Below are 21459 nucleotides of genomic sequence, written 5' to 3' on the forward strand. Positions count from 1 at the left end.
TTGTCTCCATTCTTCCTGTCTGGTGGTCCAGCCAATTAGATAATGTGTTGACTTGTCTCCTTCCTTCCTGTCTGCTGGTCCAGCCAATTGGATAATGTGTTGACTTGTCTCCATTCTTCCTGTCTGCAGGTCCAGCCAATTGGATAATGTGTTGGCTTGTCTCCATCCTTCCTGTCTGCTGGTCCAGCCAATGGGATGATGAGTTGACTTGTCTCCATTCTTCCTGTCTGCTGGTCCAGCCAATGGGATAATGTGTTGACTTGTCTCCATCCTTCCTGTCTGCTGGTCCAGCCAATTGGATAATGTGTTGCCTAGTCTCCATTCTTCCTGTCTGCTGGTCCAGCCAATGGGATAATGTGTTGACTTGTCTCCATTCTTCCTGTCTGCAGGTACAGCCAATGGGATGATGTGTTGACTTGTCTCCATTCTTCCTGTCTGCTGGTCCAGCCAATAAGATAATGTGTTGACTTGTCTCCATTCTTCCTGTCTGCAGGTCCAGCCAATTGGATAATGTGTTGACTTGTCTTCACCCTGCTTGTCTGCTGGTCCAGCCAATTGGATAATGTGTTGACTTGTCTCCATCCTTCCTGTCTGCTGGTCCAGCCAATTGGATAATATGTTGACTTGTCTCCATCCTTCCTGTCTGCTGGTCCAGCCAATGGGATGATGTGTTGACTTGTCTCCATTCTTCCTGTCTGCTGGTCCAGCCAATGGGATGATGTGTTGACTTGTCTCCATTCTTCCTGTCTGCTGGTCCAGCCAATGGGATGATGTGTTGACTTGTCTCAATTCTTCCTGTCTGCTGGTCCAGCCAATTAGATAATGTGTTGACTTGTCTCCTTCCTTCATGTCTGCTGGTCCAGCCAATTGGATAATGTGTTGACTTGTCTCCATCCTTCCTGTCTGAGGTCCAGCCAATGGGATAATGTGTTGACTTGTCTCCATTCTTCCTGTCTGCAGGTCCAGCCAATGGGATGATGTGTTGACTTGTCTCCATTCTTCCTGTCTGCTGGTCCAGCCAATTAGATAATGTGTTGACTTGTCTCCATCCTTCCTGTCTGCTGGTCCAGCCAATTGGATAATGTGTTGACTTGTCTCCATCCTTCCTGTCTGCAGGTCCAGCCAATGGGATAATGTGTTGACTTGTCTCCATTCTTCCTGTCTGCAGGTCCAGCCAATGGGATGATGTGTTGACTTGTCTCCATTCTTCTTGTCTGCTGGTCCAGCCAATTAGATAATGTGTTGACTTGTCTCCATCCTTCCTGTCTGCTGGTCCAGCCAATTGGATAATGTGTTGACTTGTCTCCATTCTTCCTGTCTGCAGGTCCAGCCAATTGGATAATGTGTTGGCTTGTCTCCATCCTTCCTGTCTGCTGGTCCAGCCAATTGGATGTGTTGACTTGTCTCCATTCTTCCTGTCTGCTGGTCCAGCCAATTAGATAATGTGTTGACTTGTCTCCTTCCTTCCTGTCTGCTGGTCCAGCCAATTGGATAATGTGTTGACTTGTCTCCATTCTTCCTGTCTGCAGGTCCAGCCAATTGGATAATGTGTTGGCTTGTCTCCATCCTTCCGGTCTGCTGGTCCAGCCAATGGGATGATGAGTTGACTTGTCTCCATTCTTCCTGTCTGCTGGTCCAGCCAATTGGATAATGTGTTGACTTGTCTCCATCCTTCCTGTCTGCTGGTCCAGCCAATTGGATAATGTGTTGCCTAGTCTCCATTCTTCCTGTCTGCTGGTCCAGCCAATGGGATAATGTGTTGACTTGTCTCCATCCTTCCTGTCTGCAGGTACAGCCAATGGGATGATGTGTTGACTTGTCTCCATTCTTCCTGTCTGCTGGTCCAGCCAATAAGATAATGTGTTGACTTGTCTCCATTCTTCCTGTCTGCAGGTCCAGCCAATTGGATAATGTGTTGACTTGTCTTCACCCTGCTTGTCTGCTGGTCCAGCCAATTGGATAATGTGTTGACTTGTCTCCATCCTTCCTGTCTGCTGGTCCAGCCAATTGGATAATGTGTTGACTTGTCTCCATCCTTCCTGTCTGCTGGTCCAGCCAATGGGATGATGTGTTGACTTGTCTCCATTCTTCCTGTCTGGTGGTCCAGCCAATGGGATGATGTGTTGACTTGTCTCCATTCTTCCTGTCTGCTGGTCCAGCCAATGGGATGATGTGTTGACTTGTCTCCATTCTTCCTGTCTGCTGGTCCAGCCAATTAGATAATGTGTTGACTTGTCTCCATCCTTCATGTCTGCTGGTCCAGCCAATTGGATAATGTGTTGACTTGTCTCCATCCTTCCTGTCTGCAGGTCCAGCCAATGGGATAATGTGTTGACTTGTCTCCATTCTTCCTGTCTGCAGGTCCAGCCAATGGGATGATGTGTTGACTTGTCTCCATTCGTCCTGTCTGCTGGTCTAGCCAATTAGATAATGTGTTGACTTGTCTCCCTCCTTCCTGTCTGCTGGTCCAGCCAATTGGATAATGTGTTGACTTGTCTCCATCCTTCCTGTCTGCAGGTCCAGCCAATGGGATAATGTGTTGACTTGTCTCCATTCTTCCTGTCTGCTGGTCCAGCCAATGGGATGATGTGTTGACTTGTCTCCATTCTTCTTGTCTGCTGGTCCAGCCAATTAGATAATGTGTTGACTTGTCTCCATCCTTCCTGTCTGCTGGTCCAGCCAATTGGATAATGTGTTGACTTGTCTCCATTCTTCCTGTCTGCAGGTCCAGCCAATTGGAAAATGTGTTGGCTTGTCTCCATCCTTCCTGTCTGCTGGTCCAGCCAATTGGATGTGTTGACTTGTCTCCATTCTTCTTGTCTGCTGGTCCAGCCAATGGGATAATGTGTTGACTTGTCTTCATCCTTCCTGTCTGCTGGTCCAGCCAATTGGATAATGTGTTGACTTGTCTCCATTCTTCCTGTCTGCAGGTCCAGCCAATTGGATAATGTGTTGGCTTGTCTCCATCCTTCCTGTCTGCTGGTCCAGCCAATTGGATGTTTTGACTTGTCTCCATTCTTCCTGTCTGCTGGTCCAGCCAATGGGATAATGTGTTGACTTGTCTCCATTCTTCCTGTCTGCTGGTCCAGCCAATGGGATGATGTGTTGACTTGTCTCCATCCTTCCTGTCTGCTCGTCCAGCCAATTGGATAATGTGTTGACTTGTCTCCCTTCTTCCTGTCTGCTGGTCCAGCCAATGGGATAATGTGTTGACTTGTCTCCATCCTTCCTGTCTGCAGATCCAGCCAATGGGATGATGTGTTGACTTGTCTCCATTCTTCCTGTCTGCTGGTCCAGCCAATAAGATAATGTGTTGACTTGTCTCTATCCTTCCTGTCTGCTGGTCCAGCCAATTGGATAATGTGTTGACTTGTCTTCACCCTGCTTGTCTGCTGGTCCAGCCAATTGGATAATGTGTTGACTTGTCTCCATCCTTCCTGTCTGCTGGTCCAGCCAATTGGATAATGTGTTGACTTGTCTCCATCCTTCCTGTCTGCTGGTCCAGCCAATGGGATGATGTGTTGACTTGTCTCCATTCTTCCTGTCTGCTGGTCCAGCCAATAAGATAATGTGTTGACTTGTCTCTATCCTTCCTGTCTGCTGGTCCAGCCAATTGGATAATGTGTTGACTTGTCTTCACCCTGCTTGTCTGCTGGTCCAGCCAATTGGATAATGTGTTGACTTGTCTCCATCCTTCCTGTCTGCTGGTCCAGCCAATTGGATAATGTGTTGACTTGTCTCCATCCTTCCTGTCTGCTGGTCCAGCCAATGGGATGATGTGTTGACTTGTCTCCATTCTTCCTGTCTGCTGGTCCAGCCAATTGGATAATGTGTTGGCTTGTCTCCATCCTTCCTGTCTGCTGGTCCAGCCAATGGGATGATGAGTTGACTTGTCTCCATTCTTCCTGTCTGCTGGTCCAGCCAATTAGATAATGTGTTGACTTGTCTCCATCCTTCCTGTCTGCTGGTCCAGCCAATGGGATGATGTGTTGAATTGTCTCAATTCAATTCAATTCAATTCTTTATTGTATGAAAGGCCACAGGCCCATATACAACGGAGTTACATAACATATTTTATAACATACAAAGTCAAGGTAACAATTCACTTCGTAACAAAAAAGCATTATGTATGTACAAAGCCAGTTGATGTTGTGTTATAAGATCCTTGCAAGACAGTAATGAAGACAATCTTTTAGCATTAAAATGAGATAGAGACCACTGCGGTAAGTACTTGTCTCTTAGATTTTCGTATATAGGGCAAATAAACATGAAATGGTATTCATCTTCGACAACAATGTCACAAAATGGGCATAATCGTATCGATTTCTCAATAGATGAAAATCTCCCTGTGTTAATTTTTTTATCATTCAGGCCAAGTCTTAAACGAATAAGCGTGTTACGAGAATTCCTGTACCGTAAATTTGATAAATAGGATTCTGGTTCAAGCAATGACTTGAATTGGCGATAAGTATCATATCTTGAACTTTCATAAATATCTGAATGCCATTTCTGATGAAACATGTCAATGGCACGCATGCGAAAGTACTTAATGAAAGCATTTGCATTACCAATTGTCTGGGACAGCCAAATGAAACCAAAGCCATATGTAAAAAGCAATGTACGAATACAAGAAGCCCATGTGTTCTTTCCAAGATTGTCGAGGTGTACGAGCATGTTGTAGGCTTTCTTGGGTAAACGGTGTTCAGGCATTATTATTATTTTACACCAATACTTCAAACAACGAGTGTAAGATCCAATGTACAATGGGAATCTCCCGCATTCTCCATAAATCATATTACTTGGTGTTGACATACCAACATTCAAAAACTTTTTACAAGCGAGGAGATGAACCTTTTCAATTGTATAGAACTCTTTACAACCCCATATCTCAGACCCGTATAGTAAAATAGGTTGTATTTGAGAATCAAATAATTTAAAATACATTTTTGGTGAAATAACTCCGAGCTTAGACATAACAAGGTGGACTTGTAATAGAGCTTTCTTTGCTCTGTTTGTGAGATTAATTACTGACTTATTCAGATTCAGTGTATGGGTAAACAATATGCCAAGGTATTTGTATTCATGCACAACATTAATACATGTACCTTTAAAAAACCATTTCTCTCTTGTGGCCACTCGACCACCTCTACGAAATATAACAATATTTGTTTTATCAAGATTAACACTAAGTTTCCATTTATCTGAATATTCCGAAAGTATGTTAAGCTGCTTCTGTAGACCAATAATAGTACTAGACATCAAAATCACATCATCTGCAAAAAGTAGCATGAAAAGTTCTATTACATCAGGGGAGAGCTGGACGCCATGTCTACCAGACTGTATGATATCAACATATAACTCATTTATAAAAAATGAGAAAAGTATAGGACTTAAAACACATCCTTGACGTAAACCTATCGGACAATCAAAAAAGTCACTCTTAATATCACCACAGCGAACACATGATTTTACATTTGCATACATTGATTTAATAATGACAAGCATTTTGCCTCCTAAACCCTTATTTTTCAAACACCTCCACAAATAAGCTCTATTTACAGAATCAAATGCCTTTTTAAAATCAACAAAGGCCACATACAACTTACGTTTCCTGTACGATAAATATTTCTCAATGACTGCATACAAAGTAAATATGTGGTCAAAAGTCGAATAGTCCTTTGTAAATCCCGCTTGTGTTTCAGGGATCAAATCTCTCATATTTGACCACTGTGTTAATCTATTATTGATGATAGATGTAAATGCTTTACTAAGGATACTCGTGAGAGATATACCCCGATAATTGTCAGGATTGTTTACGTTTCCATTCTTGAATAACGGAATAATAATAGATTTTGACCAGATAGAAGGAAAAATACCTGTATCAAAAATCCGATTGAAACATTTAACCAGAAAAGGCATAGTATCAGGTAGTGAGTACTTGAGCATTTCAGCTATAACACAATCAATCCCAGCAGATTTACCTGTTTTAAGGTGAGATATAGCATTAAATATTTCCGTTTCCGTGATAGGCGATTCCAACAGAAGCATGTCAACATCACTAAGAATTTCACTGACGCCATCATCATCACGTTCAAAGCACTCATTGTCTACCAAATATATCGAATCATCTTTTGAGAATAACTTCTTGAAATGATGTAACCATTCTGTTTGGGATATAGATCCTTTGGGGGTAGGATGTCTCTGAAGAGAACGTATAGTATTCCAAAATAATTTCGGACTGTGTAAAGTGCTGTTTAGTCGGACTAGCCGTGACAATTTAAGATCATATTTGAACTTTCTACAAAAGTTTTTATACACATTTCTCAGTTTACAGTAGCGTTGTCGGTTGTATTCACTGCGACAACACCTATACCTTCTGAGAGCCTTCCTTGATTCAGATCTTGCTGCCCTACATGCTATATTCAACTTTGGTTTATCGTGTTTATGTTCACCATATTTGATCTGTTTCCTCATACAGGACGCCGAGTCTAGAACATACTGTACCAAATATGTAATCCCCTCCTCTACATTAGCTTCAATTTTATCCATCAAGGAATTTTCATGAATATGCAAGGACCATCTAAGTGCTGTGATAAAAATGCTTTTCTTGGATTCGTTCCATGAAAATGTACTGTTCATAGAGACATCATCCTCACAGTCTAAACTATGTATGGCACGATTGCTACAAGGAAACCTGCAGGATAACTCAAGAGGGAAATGGTCTGAATCTGATCGATCACCAACATTTAACATATCTACATACTGGAAAAAATCAGCAGATGCAATAAAATAATCAACAACACTAGAACCAGTATCTCCTACAAAAGTAAACTCGCCTGCACTATCACCATAAACTCTCCCATTTAGTATAAACATACGAAGTACAAAGCATAGATTCAATAAAATGCGTCCAAATCTATTGATAGTACCATCGTGCGATACACATTGTTCAACAGGGGCATTGTCAACATCAATGTATACATCATCATGTCCAAAGTCATCACTTTCCTCAGAAATGGGATTATTTTTGTTGCCTGTGCGGGCATTAAAATCACCACAGAGTAGCACATGTGAAGAAGTGAAATCAGACCAATGCTCCAATATAAAAGCTTCCACTTTATCAATAAGGCAACCTGAATCAGTTCTCCCTTTGTAAAATGTTGAACCTGCCTGAGGGACATATGTACACAACAACATTAAATCACATTTCAAATTAAACACAGATTTTGGAAATTTTAAACATATGAAATTTTCTATGTCGGTGCTAAGGTGAATGCACATGTTCACAACATCTTGCCTAACGCAGAGACACACACCACCAGAACATCTACCTGACAATGATGTTTTAACTGCTGGGGCAAAGTACATTTGGTAACCAGGTAACCAGTTTAAGTCTGGGAAATCTGATATAAATGTCTCCAAGAGAAACACAATATCAAATGATTGGAGATAGGCAATAAAGTCACAATCATCAAACATTTTACGAAGGCCACAAATGTTCCAGGACAACAATGACAAATGTTTATCGTTACCAGTGTTATTTCCATTCTGTGTCGAATACTGGCCCTGGCCTGATTGTTATCTCTTATGGTAGCCACCACGCTTTGAGGTACTCCTCAATTGTCGTTTGGAGCTCTCAGATTTGTGTGTGTCATGGTTATGTTCATCATTTCGTGGTTTAGTTAACAGCTTACCATTTTTAAAATATCCAATCAGTCCCACGGCTTTAAGTTGTTCGCGTTGGCGGATAGTTAAGTCACTTGAGACTCCATAACCGATATTCTTGAGTGTTGGTCGAGCTTTCAATACTTCAATCTTGTCATCAGACAGCCGTAATTTAGCAATTAGCGGTCTTGGTTTAGAGGTATCCTCACGTTGGGCGCCGAGTCGATGTGCACGGATGACGTCATCACTAACCCATGTCTTGGTCTGAACATTGCTGTTCAAGATGTCTAGTACCTTGAACTTGCAATCAGTGTGCGTCTCCCCTGTTTCCTCTGTCACGTTATAGAGGATAACGTTGTCACGCCTGCTAAATGCCTCTAGCTTGTCGATCTCGCCGTCGAACTGTGCTAATTTCTCTTCCACGTTTTCCATCTTACCGGAGATCTAACCAACGTCCTCGTACATTATGCTCTGGTTGTGTTGTACAGTTTCCATGTCACTCTGGAGTTTGGTCTTCTTTGATTCAATGTTATCACTGCAAAAAAAATCCATATATACAAGCTTGTATATCCTTTGGAAAGATGATATTTCCAAAGGATATACAAGATTGGAAAGATGATATATACAAAATATACAAGTTTGTATATATGACATATACAAAATATACAAATTTGTATATATGGTGTATCCAAATTTGTTTTGTTTGTATATATTGGTAAAGGGAGATAATTATTATGTATTTGTGTATAATTATGATATACAGTGTGTGCAAATTGAAGTGTTTTAAGTTGAGCACTGTGTTTCTTTGTATATGTTGGTAAAGGAGGATAATTGCTATGTATTGCTCTATAAATGTTTTGTATGTGCAAAATAGTATCAGCAAGTTACAAAAAACTGATTTAGTGGCGGGTAACATTACTGGAATGTTTAATTAGTACTCCACACTGTTAGCGGGAGTACATACTGTCCTTGCAATGATATTGACGGGTTGGCGGTTGAGTCGTCTGGTATGTGAGTAGACTTTATGGTCAAATGCACAGAGGGGATTAGCTGTCGGGGTCGATTGCTTTGGCGGTAACTTCTGTATTGAAAGTGTTTGAGCTTGGATTTGTTTTACGGGGAGGCCGCGATGTGTTTTGTAACATGCTCTGGTGCACATATGCCAACAGAGTGGATTGCACAGAAGATGAAAACTATTTTATCACTACTAAAAAGTGTTGAATTTGGTTTGTTCTGAGCTGTCGGTTTCATTGTAGATATACATTGTTATAATGTGAAATCTCGGCGGAAACGCGGAAAATCGCGTTTTGTAAAACGGTAGTCCGTGGGGAAAATTGTATTATGAGCAACCGGATGCGTAAATAACGTGTGTAATATATTCCCGTATTATATTTTATAATACTTGTTCTTTAAATATTGTTATCAATGCGAGAACGAAGATTACCTTGAAAAAACACAACAGCATGCATATGTTCTAGCAAAAGGAAACTTGATATATATTCATTTGGCTTAATTTCTACTTTGGAAAACTTAGTTGGCGCTCTAAAAGCTTGACGCTGTATAATTTGGCACGCGCATGGTTGGGTGCAAACCATATGTACATCAATAATAATAGTAAAAATAATAATAATAATAATAATAATACATCATGATGGCAGTTTCAATGTAAAGATTAAGTATTTTTAAAGATATGGAAAATAAATCTTGATAACTGCTTTAATCTTTGATCTTTGGGAAAATAATAATGGAATTGGTTGAGTGACTAACGTATTCTACTTTAAAAGTGACAGGAACGTGATTTACATAATTAAAATATAGAATATTATACAAATTATAAGAGAGGGTTTGTGATTTATTTTGGGATGAAGTCAGTATTTAACTTGCGCTTTCCGACATTATGCGTATTTCGCACACGGTTAAGAAAAAAAATGCAATTCATTTATTTATAAAAAGTACGAATGCATCAATCCTACATCACGGGACCATGTACATAATTTGTTGAATGTTATTTCGTGAATACACAAATTGCATAACACATTCCCTGAGGACAAACCCAAATTGCCCGTCCCTTTGTGACAGGTGTTAATTAGAGAATGTATTGCCACCATATTATGTCCCGGCACTTTTATGACATGTAATGAACCTAGTCAATCCCTGGGTCTGTAACAACAACATATGGGTCTAATAAAATCAAAGTAACATAAATGTTACGTTATTCGAATTAAAAAAGAGACTGAAAAAATGTAACATGAATATAATTGCCCTTTTGAGGGTAATATAATTTTGGGAAAATATACGTTTTCTTGTATTTATGGACGACTTCACACAAGCTGAAAAATTAAACATATGTTTATATAGCTATATTTACATACATGGCATTAACATGTAATAATAATATTGATCATGTTTGTTAATTTGTACATTTCGTTGTTATTGGTATCCTGAGTATGTTGTAATAATGCATGTGTTCTGATCTTATTTGACGTAGATTACATGAACTAGTAGAGTGACTTTCTTTCATCAGCGTGGAAGGATTACCCAGACATATACCCTTAATCCTTTGTCAAACAGAAAGAAGTCATATAGATATCATATCTAACTGGTACTAAAAGTTCACTATCAATCTCCTCTGATAACAAACTTACATTTAATATCCCCAAGCTATAATACCAAGCATGCTCATGGAGTAATTATGAGAAACCCGAATGATATCCTGTCTACGTGGTCACACCCGGTGATTGTTAAGACATTCAGACAATATGGCAGTCTGTATTCATTTCTTATATCCCAAAAGTCCCCACCAAGCTTCCTTTTATTAACATTGGGATGAGGGGAGATATACATATTGTATTAAATAATACATCAATACATCAAAACAGAACAAAAAAGATAGGTCAACAGTGCGGTTGATGGAAAGGGGTTTCCTAAGAAAAGTTATTTAACTCTTTAATACTTAATACGTGTCTCAAAGTATGTATTAAGTCTTACTACTAGTTATTATATATGTGCAAATCCACCCGAATGTCGGATGTACATGGCCGATTTCAAAATAGCTAAATTAGGCACTGTTCAAATTGTTTCCAATAAACCACTGATTAGAAACTCACTTAACCTTTAGAATAGAATCGTTTCTAAATATATTGTAGTTGGGGCATGTGTAAAAATTAATGCAGTGTACCATTGTGACAGCCACAAGAGCATGCATGATGTATTATTATCTGAGATGTGTTTTTAAGCCGATGGAAGTTTAAAGTGACAAAATCTGGTATCATGGCTTAACTGAATATAACATTGTCTAAGTTTAATAATCCTCTTTTTCCGGTGACTATTCCAATTATTAATGGTATCAGGTAGGAATGACTTGCATTCAGTTCTACAACGTATAGCCTGTGAATTGGTTAGATTTCTTTATATGTAATCACTAACAGCAAAGATGTTTTCCATCTTGTAAAAAGGTGTAATGGCTACGTTGGTCTCACTCTACATTTTCACGTGGCTTGTACCTCTTATTGGCCCACAAATAGTCCGTAATCAGTGAGTGGGCGAGGTAAAAATTAACGTCTCATCGGCATTATTTCAGCGTCCGTAATGAATTAATGTGTAGACATTCTAGGATTAATTCTTTTTCTTTGGTACAATTATCCAAAACATGGGAGCAAAATATTGGCAATATATATATGCTTGTTCATGACTTATGTAAAAGGGGTTATTTATCTGAGTGATTGAGTATGGTTCACGGCGGTGGACACCAGAAAGGTATTTAAGACAATTAATCATAGGGCTTACCTCGTTAACTCGCCAATATCATAATCTGACTGAAATATTAATACCAAAGTCCTTTCATTTTAAGATTAGGTTTTGCACTTGGGCACACTTTGACGTGATATTGAACAGTTTTCTTTTTCCCTGGATTAAGTTTTACTTGCATTCATTCATTTGGTAATATTCTCCAAATTGGCATTAATATTTTATGCAGTAGTATTTGGAACTGTCCATTTTGGGAATAGGGTTGACCCCACCGCAAGCACAGTAAACAGAAATTCCAAGGTGAATAATATGTACTATAGTTTGTTGGCTCGACATGCAAGACTCCATAATTTTAGCTATAAATTCATAGTAATATTAAATTAAAATTTTTTAATAAGAATTTATTGATGTATTTGACATGAGACGTAGCGACACTCATGTATTTTATAATAATGTACAATTTCAATGCCTTAAATCTGTTGCATTAAACAAATTCTTTGATTTGATGTTGTCATATTGTGACTCAATTTGTGTCTAGTCTTCCAAATGTTCTATTGCGAATACATACAGTGTCAGCGCTCATGATCGCCATATCTATGAATGGATGAAAATATCATCATTAATAAACTTACCTGAGCTCAATATGTGTTCTGAAGACAAATCGCTGTAAAGCATCTTGCACGGCTTCGTTCACGTTCACCCTCAAATGTACGAAAGGAAAATCTGCAACTGTGCGTGTTCAATGTTCGTTTGCATTTTTGTGACAGGCGGTCGTTATTTTCATTAAGATTCCACAAATTCATAAATCACAACTGATGTAGCTGCCTTGGTTAACTGGAGTCAGGATATAACTAATTACAAACTCTGTTCTAATTATGCTAATCGAGGAAGTGCATTATACTGGATGACAAACTTAGTAATCCTTTCACACTAATCCTTGTTTACAATGAACGCATGTCAAATGACTAAATAAACATCCTTTTTTATTTTCTTAAGTAGAAGTATCACAATGGGCGGTGAACACAACTGTTTGTAGAATGATAGTTTCAGAAAGGAATACAAATACAAATATACAGAAAGGGGTTAAAAATGGTTTCTTTCTTTGCATCCACGCATTGTTGTTGTGGATGCGGTTATTTGCTGTCGGAATTGTTTTTGCATTTCAATTAGTTAATTACATGTCACATGACAACTGCATGTCACGGGGGCCTGGACATAAATCATGTGGTGCACTATTAGGCCTATAATAACCCCCAACCTTGATTCCGCATCAATTCAAAAACTCCTGAATCCTCATCGACTCCTGAACACTTAGATTTTGACGTTGTCATCTTGATCATCAGAACCATCAAAGGCGGCAAAATACAGTAAGCAACTTTTCTCCCACTTTTTTCAATTCAGATGTAGACAAGTACAACACGTTTAGTAATGATTTAAAAAATTGTACGAGTTTCTTAGTGTCAATAATTAGTAGAACAGACGTAAAACAGACATACGAATGGACACGTTATAGACAACAATCCTATATATTTTAGTAACAAAGATTAGTTGGAGTGACCAGTATATATTTGCACAAAATAGTCATAAAAGTTCAGCTTATTAAGTACAATACACCCATCAAATAGAGCTGCATGTGTCAGGGACCCAATCTAGATAGCGCCAACATCTAGAACCGCTGCGCCGGAAGTAGGTAACGTTTCTAGCTCTAACGTCGAGTAAAATCAGAAATGATTCGCGTGATACATATATGATGTACATATATGTGAACAGCCTCTCGTTATTAATGCCCTTTAATTGTAGTCATCTTACTATTTGATCGTTTGTGCCACACAAAGCTATAAGTTCCGTAATAAAAATACGGAAAAATGAACAGATAAATCTCATGGACATATATTCAAAAATGGTAGCATAACGAATGAAGTAATGTTTTAATTTCCGTTCCCATAATACTGTTTAGATGAAACACCGTTAGCAACTTGAATGGGAATAAACAGTGGTAGCTGTCACTAGCCAAAGGATACTAGACTATACAAGAACAGTTTTAGCATCTCACACCGTCCCGACAGGCGCCAACCTCTCAAATATTGCACAACATATATTGATGGCGTAGTATGATATTAATATTACATTGTTTCTTGAATACTGTGCGAAGAATATTTTGTACGATGGCAAGATTCAAAACAAGTATCATTATCTTCTTTGCGAGGAATTTAGAAGTTGGAGTATTGAGAGAGGATAAGATCTGTGGATGAACAACATCACTTGCTTGATAATGGTGTTACAACATACACCTAAGCGTCGCTCCTAACTGTAATTAAGACGTTGTTCATCAATATATTTTATCTCTACTCAGTTTTCATTATCGCTAAAATTAGACAAAACTGTAAAAATGGTTTAACATGTGTGGTAGCACAGCTAGTCCCTGTAAAATTTTCATTTTAAAAAAAATAATAAAAAATCACAGCGCACAGGGAAATTGAGCGAGGCTCAATTCGAACGGTATTCCCATGTTATGATATGTTTTTCTGAAAATGTACATGAAGCGGATTGGTAAAGAAGTTTATATGAAGACCACTCCGGAATACAATGATTCAAAAATGCATACATGATATTGTAAATATATCTAGATTTTTAGACAGGATAATGCATAGATAATATTCCAACAGTCAGATTAACCAGATTAAACAGATTCCTCTACGCTGGGCAAACACTGTTCTATGTAGAATCATATCGTTATCTGGGACTACGGGTTGACGAGCATCTAGATATGTGAAACTGTGAAAGAGTTGTACAATTCTGCCAGCCATGCTTTGTCTCTGTTGGGTGTATGTCTTATGATGTTTTTTATGAAACTGTATGAAAGTCTTGTTGAGCCGGTAATGATCTATGGCTCTGGTAAATGAGGATAAAACATTAATCTAATCCACAATAGAGCCCGTAATTATTTCTTGGTGTTAGTAACGGTACCTCCATGTATAGCCACTAATGGAGACATGGGTCTCTCCTCCCCGTTTGTTACATTACATGCTAATGTTTTTAGACTACCCCAAGATTTAATAATAGTACTTGTAACGCTTTGATGAAGAAAATGGTTACTATGTAAAAGTTCATGGAGTACTAAAGTTGTTAAAATTGCCTGTAATCTTAATATTTATGATGTTATGAATATTATGACTGCTCCAATGTCCCGAAAGAAGAAAATTGCCCATATTAAAAACGTTCTCGTAAACAAAGATGAACTGAGCTGGAGAACAGAGCTTTGGAACGATAAACATAACGTTAAGGGCAATACATTAAGAACTTTCATGATCGTAACGTTGTTGCTCCTTATGTTTTAAATACAGGGACCACCGTCGCATTTTAGCTAGTTTTAGATCTGGATCGAAACAGGACGATTTACAACCCCCCAAACCTTTTAGAAAATAGAATCTGCCCGCACTGTTTTAAAATTGTTCATAAAAGTTTGTCGAAAATGAATTTCACTTTATTAAATGTTATGTCCTTTATGATCTTAGAAGTATTTTACTTCGATAATGGTCATCTCTTTTGAAACACGTGACGCATTCATAAAATAACTTCCTCTGTAAGGTTCACACCCAATTGTCAAACATCCCATTTGGCAGGTGACCGAATCATCAGACAGACCAGTCAAGTGTGACCAGTGTATTCGCCTGGTCTAAACTACTAATTACTGTGCTGCTCTCGACTGTGGGCAGAGTAAGCTATTCAAACTCGTTAAGTGATACAGATTAACCAGATTCCTCTACGCTGGGCAAACACTGGTCTATGTAGAATCATATCGTTATCTGGGACTACGGGTTGACGAGCATCTAGATATGTGAAACTGTGAAAGAGTTGTACAATTCTGCCAGCCATGCTTTGTCTTATTCTGTTAGGTGTATGTCTTATGATGTTTTTTTATGAAGCTGTATGAAAGTCTTGTTGAGCCGGTAATGATCTATGGCTCTGGTATATGAGGATAAAACGTTAATCTAATCCACAATAGAGCCGGTAAATTATTTCTTGGTGTTAGTAACGGTACCTCCATGTATAGCCACTAATGGAGACATGGGTCTCTCCTCCCCGTTTGTTACATTACATGCTAATGTTTTTAGACTACCCCAAGATTTAATAATAGTACTTGTAACGCTTTGATGAAGAAAATGGTTACTATGTAAAAGTTCATGGAGTACTAAAGTTGTTAAAATTGCCTGTAATCTTAATATTTATGATGTTATGAATATTATGACTGCTCCAATGTCCCGAAAGAAGAAAATTGCCCATATTAAAAACGTTCTCGTAAACAAAGATGAACTGAGCTGGAGAACAGAGCTTTGGAACGATAAACATAACGTTAAGGGCAATACATTAAGAACTTTCATGATCGTAACGTTGTTGCTCCTTATGTTTTAAATACAGGGACCACCGTCGCATTTTAGCTAGTTTTAGATCTGGATCGAAACAGGACGATTTACAACCCCCCAAACCTTTTAGAAAATAGAATCTGCCCGCACTGTTTTAAAATTGTTCATAAAAGTTTGTCGAAAATGAATTTCACTTTATTAAATGTTATGTCCTTTATGATCTTAGAAGTATTTTACTTCGATAATGGTCATCTCTTTTGAAACACGTGACGCATTCATAAAATAACTTCCTCTGTAAGGTTCACACCCAATTGTCAAACATCCCATTTGGCAGGTGACCGAATCATCAGACAGACCAGTCAAGTGTGACCAGTGTATTCGCCTGGTCTAAACTACTAATTACTGTGCTGCTCTCGACTGTGGGCAGAGTAAGCTATTCAAACTCGTTAAGTGATACAGATTAACCAGATTCCTCTACGCTGGGCAAACACTGGTCTATGTAGAATCATATCGTTATCTGGGACTACGGGTTGACGAGCATCTAGATATGTGAAACTGTGAAAGAGTTGTACAATTCTGCCAGCCATGCTTTGTCTTATTCTGTTAGGTGTATGTCTTATGATGTTTTTTTATGAAGCTGTATGAAAGTCTTGTTGAGCCGGTAATGATCTATGGCTCTGGTATATGAGGATAAAACGTTAATCTAATCCACAATAGAGCCGGTAAATTATTTCTTGGTGTTAGTAACGGTACCTCCATGTATAGCCACTAATGGAGACATGGGTCTCTCCTCCCCGTTTGTTACATTACATGCTAATGTTTTTAGACTACCCCAAGATTTAATAACAGTACTTGTAACGCTTTGATGAAGAAAATGGTTACTATGTAAAAGTTCATGGAGTACTAAAGTTGTTAAAATTGCCTGTAATCTTAATATTTATGATGTTATGAATATTATGACTGCTCCAATCCCGAAAGAAGAAAATTGCCCATATTAAAAACGTTCTCGTAAACAAAGATGAACTGAGCTGGAGAACAAAGCTTTGGAACGATAAACATAACGTTAAGGGCAATACATTAAGAACTTTCATGATCGTAACGTTGTTGCTCCTTATGTTTTAAATACAGGGACCACCGTCGCATTTTAGCTAGTTTTAGATCTGGATCGAAACAGGACGATTTACAACCCCCCAAACCTTTTAGAAAATAGAATCTGCCCGCACTGTTTTAAAATTGTTATAAAAGTTTGTCGAAAATGAATTTCACTTTATTAAATGTTATGTCCTTTATGATCTTAGAAGTATTTTACTTAGATAATGGTCATCTCTTTTAAACACGTGACGCATTCATAAAATAACTTCCTCTGTAAGGTTCACACCCAATTGTCAAACATCCCATTTGGCAGGTGACCGAATCATCAGACAGACCAGTCAAGTGTGACCAGTGTATTCGCCTGGTCTAAACTACTAATTACTGTGCTGCTCTCGACTGTGGGCAGAGTAAGCTATTCACCACTCGTTAAGTGATACAGATTAACCAGATTCCTCTACGCTGGGCAAACACTGGTCTACATCATATCGTTGTCATAATGAAAATAGTATTAAAGCATTATTGTCACATGCAATAATTATACTGTTCGGTATCATTAGTAAACTTTGCAACCACATATTATGTGAAACATTCTATAAGAGGTGAGGAAATTGAATGAAGCAGTGGTAAAATCTAACCATATATACAAAATTGTATATTTTGGAAATACCAACTATACAAAATTGTATATTTTGGAAATATCAAATATACAAAATTGTATATTTTGTATATATGGGTATTTTTTCTTGTGTATGAAATCTGGTGCTCAGATCTCGAACCTCATTCGATAGTGTGGTTATCTGACTTCCGAGATCACATTTCACGCACTGGATTTCCTTCAAAATGGTATCTTCGACTTCTGCTAAGGTAAGTGGTCCGGGATTCATTTCGATGTCGTTTGCACACAAGATTCTATGTGTTATTACCTCAGCGGGCAGTGGATTACCACCTAAAAGGCAAGCGACTGGAGCACGTGAAGATTGAGATGGCCAAGCTGGCCATTCAGTTTTGAATGATGTGACGTCACTGGTGAAAACAAGGTCACAAACATGCTCTTTTGGTAAATATGAATAAATATCAACATTTTCACATGCGTTCAAAACAGCATAGCTAAAACCAATATGCAAGATAAACACAGCTCAATTCTTCCTGTCTGCTGGTCCAGCCAATTGGATAATGTGTTGACTTGTCTCCATTCTTCCTGTCTGCTGGTCCAGCCAATGGGATAATGTGTTGACTTGTCTCCATTCTTCCTGTCTGCTGGTCCAGCCAATTGGATAATGTGTTGACTTGTCTCCATTCTTCCTGTCTGCTGGTCCAGCCAATTGGATAATGTGTTGACTTGTCTCCATTCTTCCTGTCTGCTGGTCCAGCCAATGGGATGATGTGTTGACTTGTCTCCATTCTTCCTGTCTGGTGGTCCAGCCAATGGGATGATGTGTTGACTTGTCTCCATTTTTCCTGTCTGCTGGTCCAGCCAATGGAATGATGTGTTGACTTGTCTCCATTCTTCCTGTCTGCTGGTCCAGCCAATGGGATGATGTGTTGACTTGTCTCCATTCTTCCTGTCTGCTGGTCCAGCCAATTAGATAATGTGCTTGTTTTAATCTTTGTGTTGGTCATCTACAGCCATGTTTCCTGAAGAGGAACTCAAGCACAAGTGCTGTCCAGCCTGTCTGATGGCTGCAACACATCAAGCAGAAACAAAAGAAATAATGTAATAATGTAATGTAATAAATGTAATGTAAAATAATGAGGACAAAAAGAACTTATACACTCTCTTCAAACATCACATGGCTACAGTGTGTCACTATTGCAGTTTTACCTGGCTACAGTGTGTAACAATGTTATCTCACCTGGCTACAGTGTCAATGATATCTCATCTGGCTACAGTGTGTAACAATGCTATCTCACCTGGCTACAGTGTGTAACAGTGCTATCTCAACTGGCTACAGTGTGTAACAATGCTATCTCACCTGGCTACAGTGTCAATGATATCTCATCTGGCTACAGTGTGTAACTGTAGCAGGGTACCTTATATTCTTCCTATAGTTATATCATTATTCATACATCATCATCATAATCATCTATATGTTCAATGTTTGTCTTGTCTACAGTTGAATATCAGTATCTAACTCTTTAAACAACTCAACACCCTTATTTTCAGTCTCTGGGAATCTCTCACCAGATCTTCCCCTTCAACCTTCTGTCTATCTTTAGACATTTTTTACACCTGTAGGGTTTCCCTCAGTCTATTTATATCTTGCATTAAGCACTTCCTTTGATGCTTAATGCAATCTGTCTTCTAATTGGCCACCCTGGTCCTCTACAGGTAGCTTCCTTCCATACCTGACTTCCTCCTCACTTCATGTGCTGCTGTTGAGGAGGAAGGACATTTTCTTTTCTTCAGGTATGGAATGGCCATATTTCAATCTGTTTTCATCTGCTTCTGTCAGAAATTAATATCTATATTAGGGTGCTGAATTAAATTGAATAATATATATATAATATCATTTAAAGTAATATTAAATTAGTAAATGGAATATTGATATTATAAAACTTGCTTGTAAAATAATTAACCACATGGTCCATTTTGGACCATGTGCTTTCCAAGTATCCTATAATGAACATATAACAGTAATTTAACATTAAAGTTAGTTTTAGTATAGTTTATCAATGGCTTTTGTACTTTTATATTTAAGATAAATAATACCTGTAAACTTGCAAATATATGACTTCATGTGCTGCTGTTGAGGAGGAAGGACATTTTCTTTTCTTCAGGTAGTTCTTCAACAGCAGCCACCCCCTTTGCAATAAATCCATTATCACCATCTGCCTGTGTCTGTGTTTCCCAACGGCCCGAGCCGGATAAATACCACTACCCCGGCTACAAATTTGGCGCCCAACGTGGGGCCGTTGGCTGTCACTCTGGACACAGGCTTCATCAACTTCATCGTGTTCTGGGGGTAATCCTTCATCACTGTTGAAGGATTCTTCATTGAAGATTCAGGATGTTTCTTCCATGCAACTTGTGGAAGTTTTGTGTGTAGCGTTGAGCTATAACTCTGACTAAAATTTAATCTTGATCCTCAATCGTCAGTGATCTACACTTTGTTATGACGTTGAACTTTTCGTCTGCATCAGTGCTAAAATTGAGGTGCTTCCTCCAATTCCTGGAAGTGTGACTTTTATTTTAACTGATTTACATGTATTTGTCATTTTGTTCACACATGAACTTTTGATCTGTGAACTGTGACCATGAACTTTGTTTACATTCTGAACTAAATTTTATCAGAATGTCATTAGTTGACTGTTTCATTGTATATATATATATGCTTGATATGTTCATCACCATTACTTGAACATTTTTGAAACTTTATCTTGTCACACTTGTGATCATCATATTTTCCACTTAGGAAGCACTGTTGACAACTGTAAAGTTGTACAGCTGTGTGACCCACTTGTTGCCATTCTGAGTTATCATTGCAGAATTCTCATTTAATTAAATTCTTATTTAAAATCAACCTATATCTTTACAGAATTTTGATAAATTCTATTTATACTGCCCTTTAACTGTGATAGCTAATTGTGATATATTGTAATTTTCATCTTCATTCAATGAATTTTATTAAATTAATTTGCAGTTTACTGGTATAAGATAAGCCATTTAATTTGTTAAGTCACTTGGATACCTTTTGGCAAAGTAAGTACCCTAAAATAGTTATTTCATATTTCTTACTTTAAATTTCTCACTCTTCTTTCCTGTCTGAAATATTTTTCACTGCTGGGAAATTCCTTATCTGCTCAACTAACATTTGCCATATCATGTCTTGTCCTTGTGCCGTCCTATTCATTCATACCATTTCATCATCTTAGTTCATCATTCAAATCAAAACAAATTCATTACTCTTGTGTTGATTACTTCTCGTTCGCAACTTATATATTGCTTCATACTTAGTTCTTCCTATATATATTCCTGCTCGCAACATTTTGGTAAGATTGTTGTGATCTTTGCCGTAATTGACTTAGTTTATCCTACACATCTGCTTGGTAACCAGATTGTGGTAGCTTAGTCATGTAATATTTCTTATTACAACAAGTGGTCAGTTGTTCTTACACCTACCTTGCCACTTACCTTTTTCGTATTACTTACCTTAGCAAACTAAAGTTGTATTTTTCCCTTTTGTTCTGGAGACTTTGTCAGATACTTCGTATTTTGGTATTTGGTTTCTGCTTTTCCAGTTTAGCTCAGTGAGGACTTTTGGTTCCCTTACTTCTGTTTTTGGCTAGCTGCAGTTCATTGTTCTTGTACCTTGTGGTGCACTAGATGCTGAACTTCAGACGCATCCATTTTGTATCCTTTGGTGAGGAGCTCATAGTTTGTTGATGTTCAGATGTTTGTTGGATCTTAACTTGTGAGATTCTTGTCGCCTTTTAGGAGGTACTTCAGTTTTGATAGTGTCATATAGTTCATATTCCTCTCATATCAAACATCCTTGCACTTTAGTTTGTATCACCATGGCTGAAGCTAATGTAAGTGGGGACCCGGAGGTCGATGTGGTACTTAGCTGCCTTCAGCATCTGCATCCTTCGG

The 21459-nt window shown here is 38.3% G+C and overlaps 1 protein-coding gene across 2 annotated transcripts in view; it reads right to left on the reverse strand.

Annotated features, from left to right (window-relative positions):
• Positions 1–18359: 18359 nt before the first annotated feature.
• The window catches only part of LOC125380045 (uncharacterized protein YMR196W-like), a 46974-nt gene continuing 43874 nt past the window's right edge, over positions 18360–21459 (reverse strand). For both annotated transcript variants that reach the window (XM_048396138.1, XM_048396139.1), the window contains one exon: positions 18360–18548. In XM_048396138.1, the coding sequence (XP_048252095.1) occupies positions 18485–18548 (64 nt within the window). In that variant the 3' untranslated portion in view covers positions 18360–18484. The remainder of the gene's footprint in view (positions 18549–21459) is intronic.

Source organism: Haliotis rufescens, unplaced genomic scaffold, assembly GCF_023055435.1.
Source record: "Haliotis rufescens isolate VD_foot unplaced genomic scaffold, xgHalRufe1.0.p SCAF_15, whole genome shotgun sequence".
Classification (NCBI taxonomy): domain Eukaryota; kingdom Metazoa; phylum Mollusca; class Gastropoda; order Lepetellida; family Haliotidae; genus Haliotis; species Haliotis rufescens.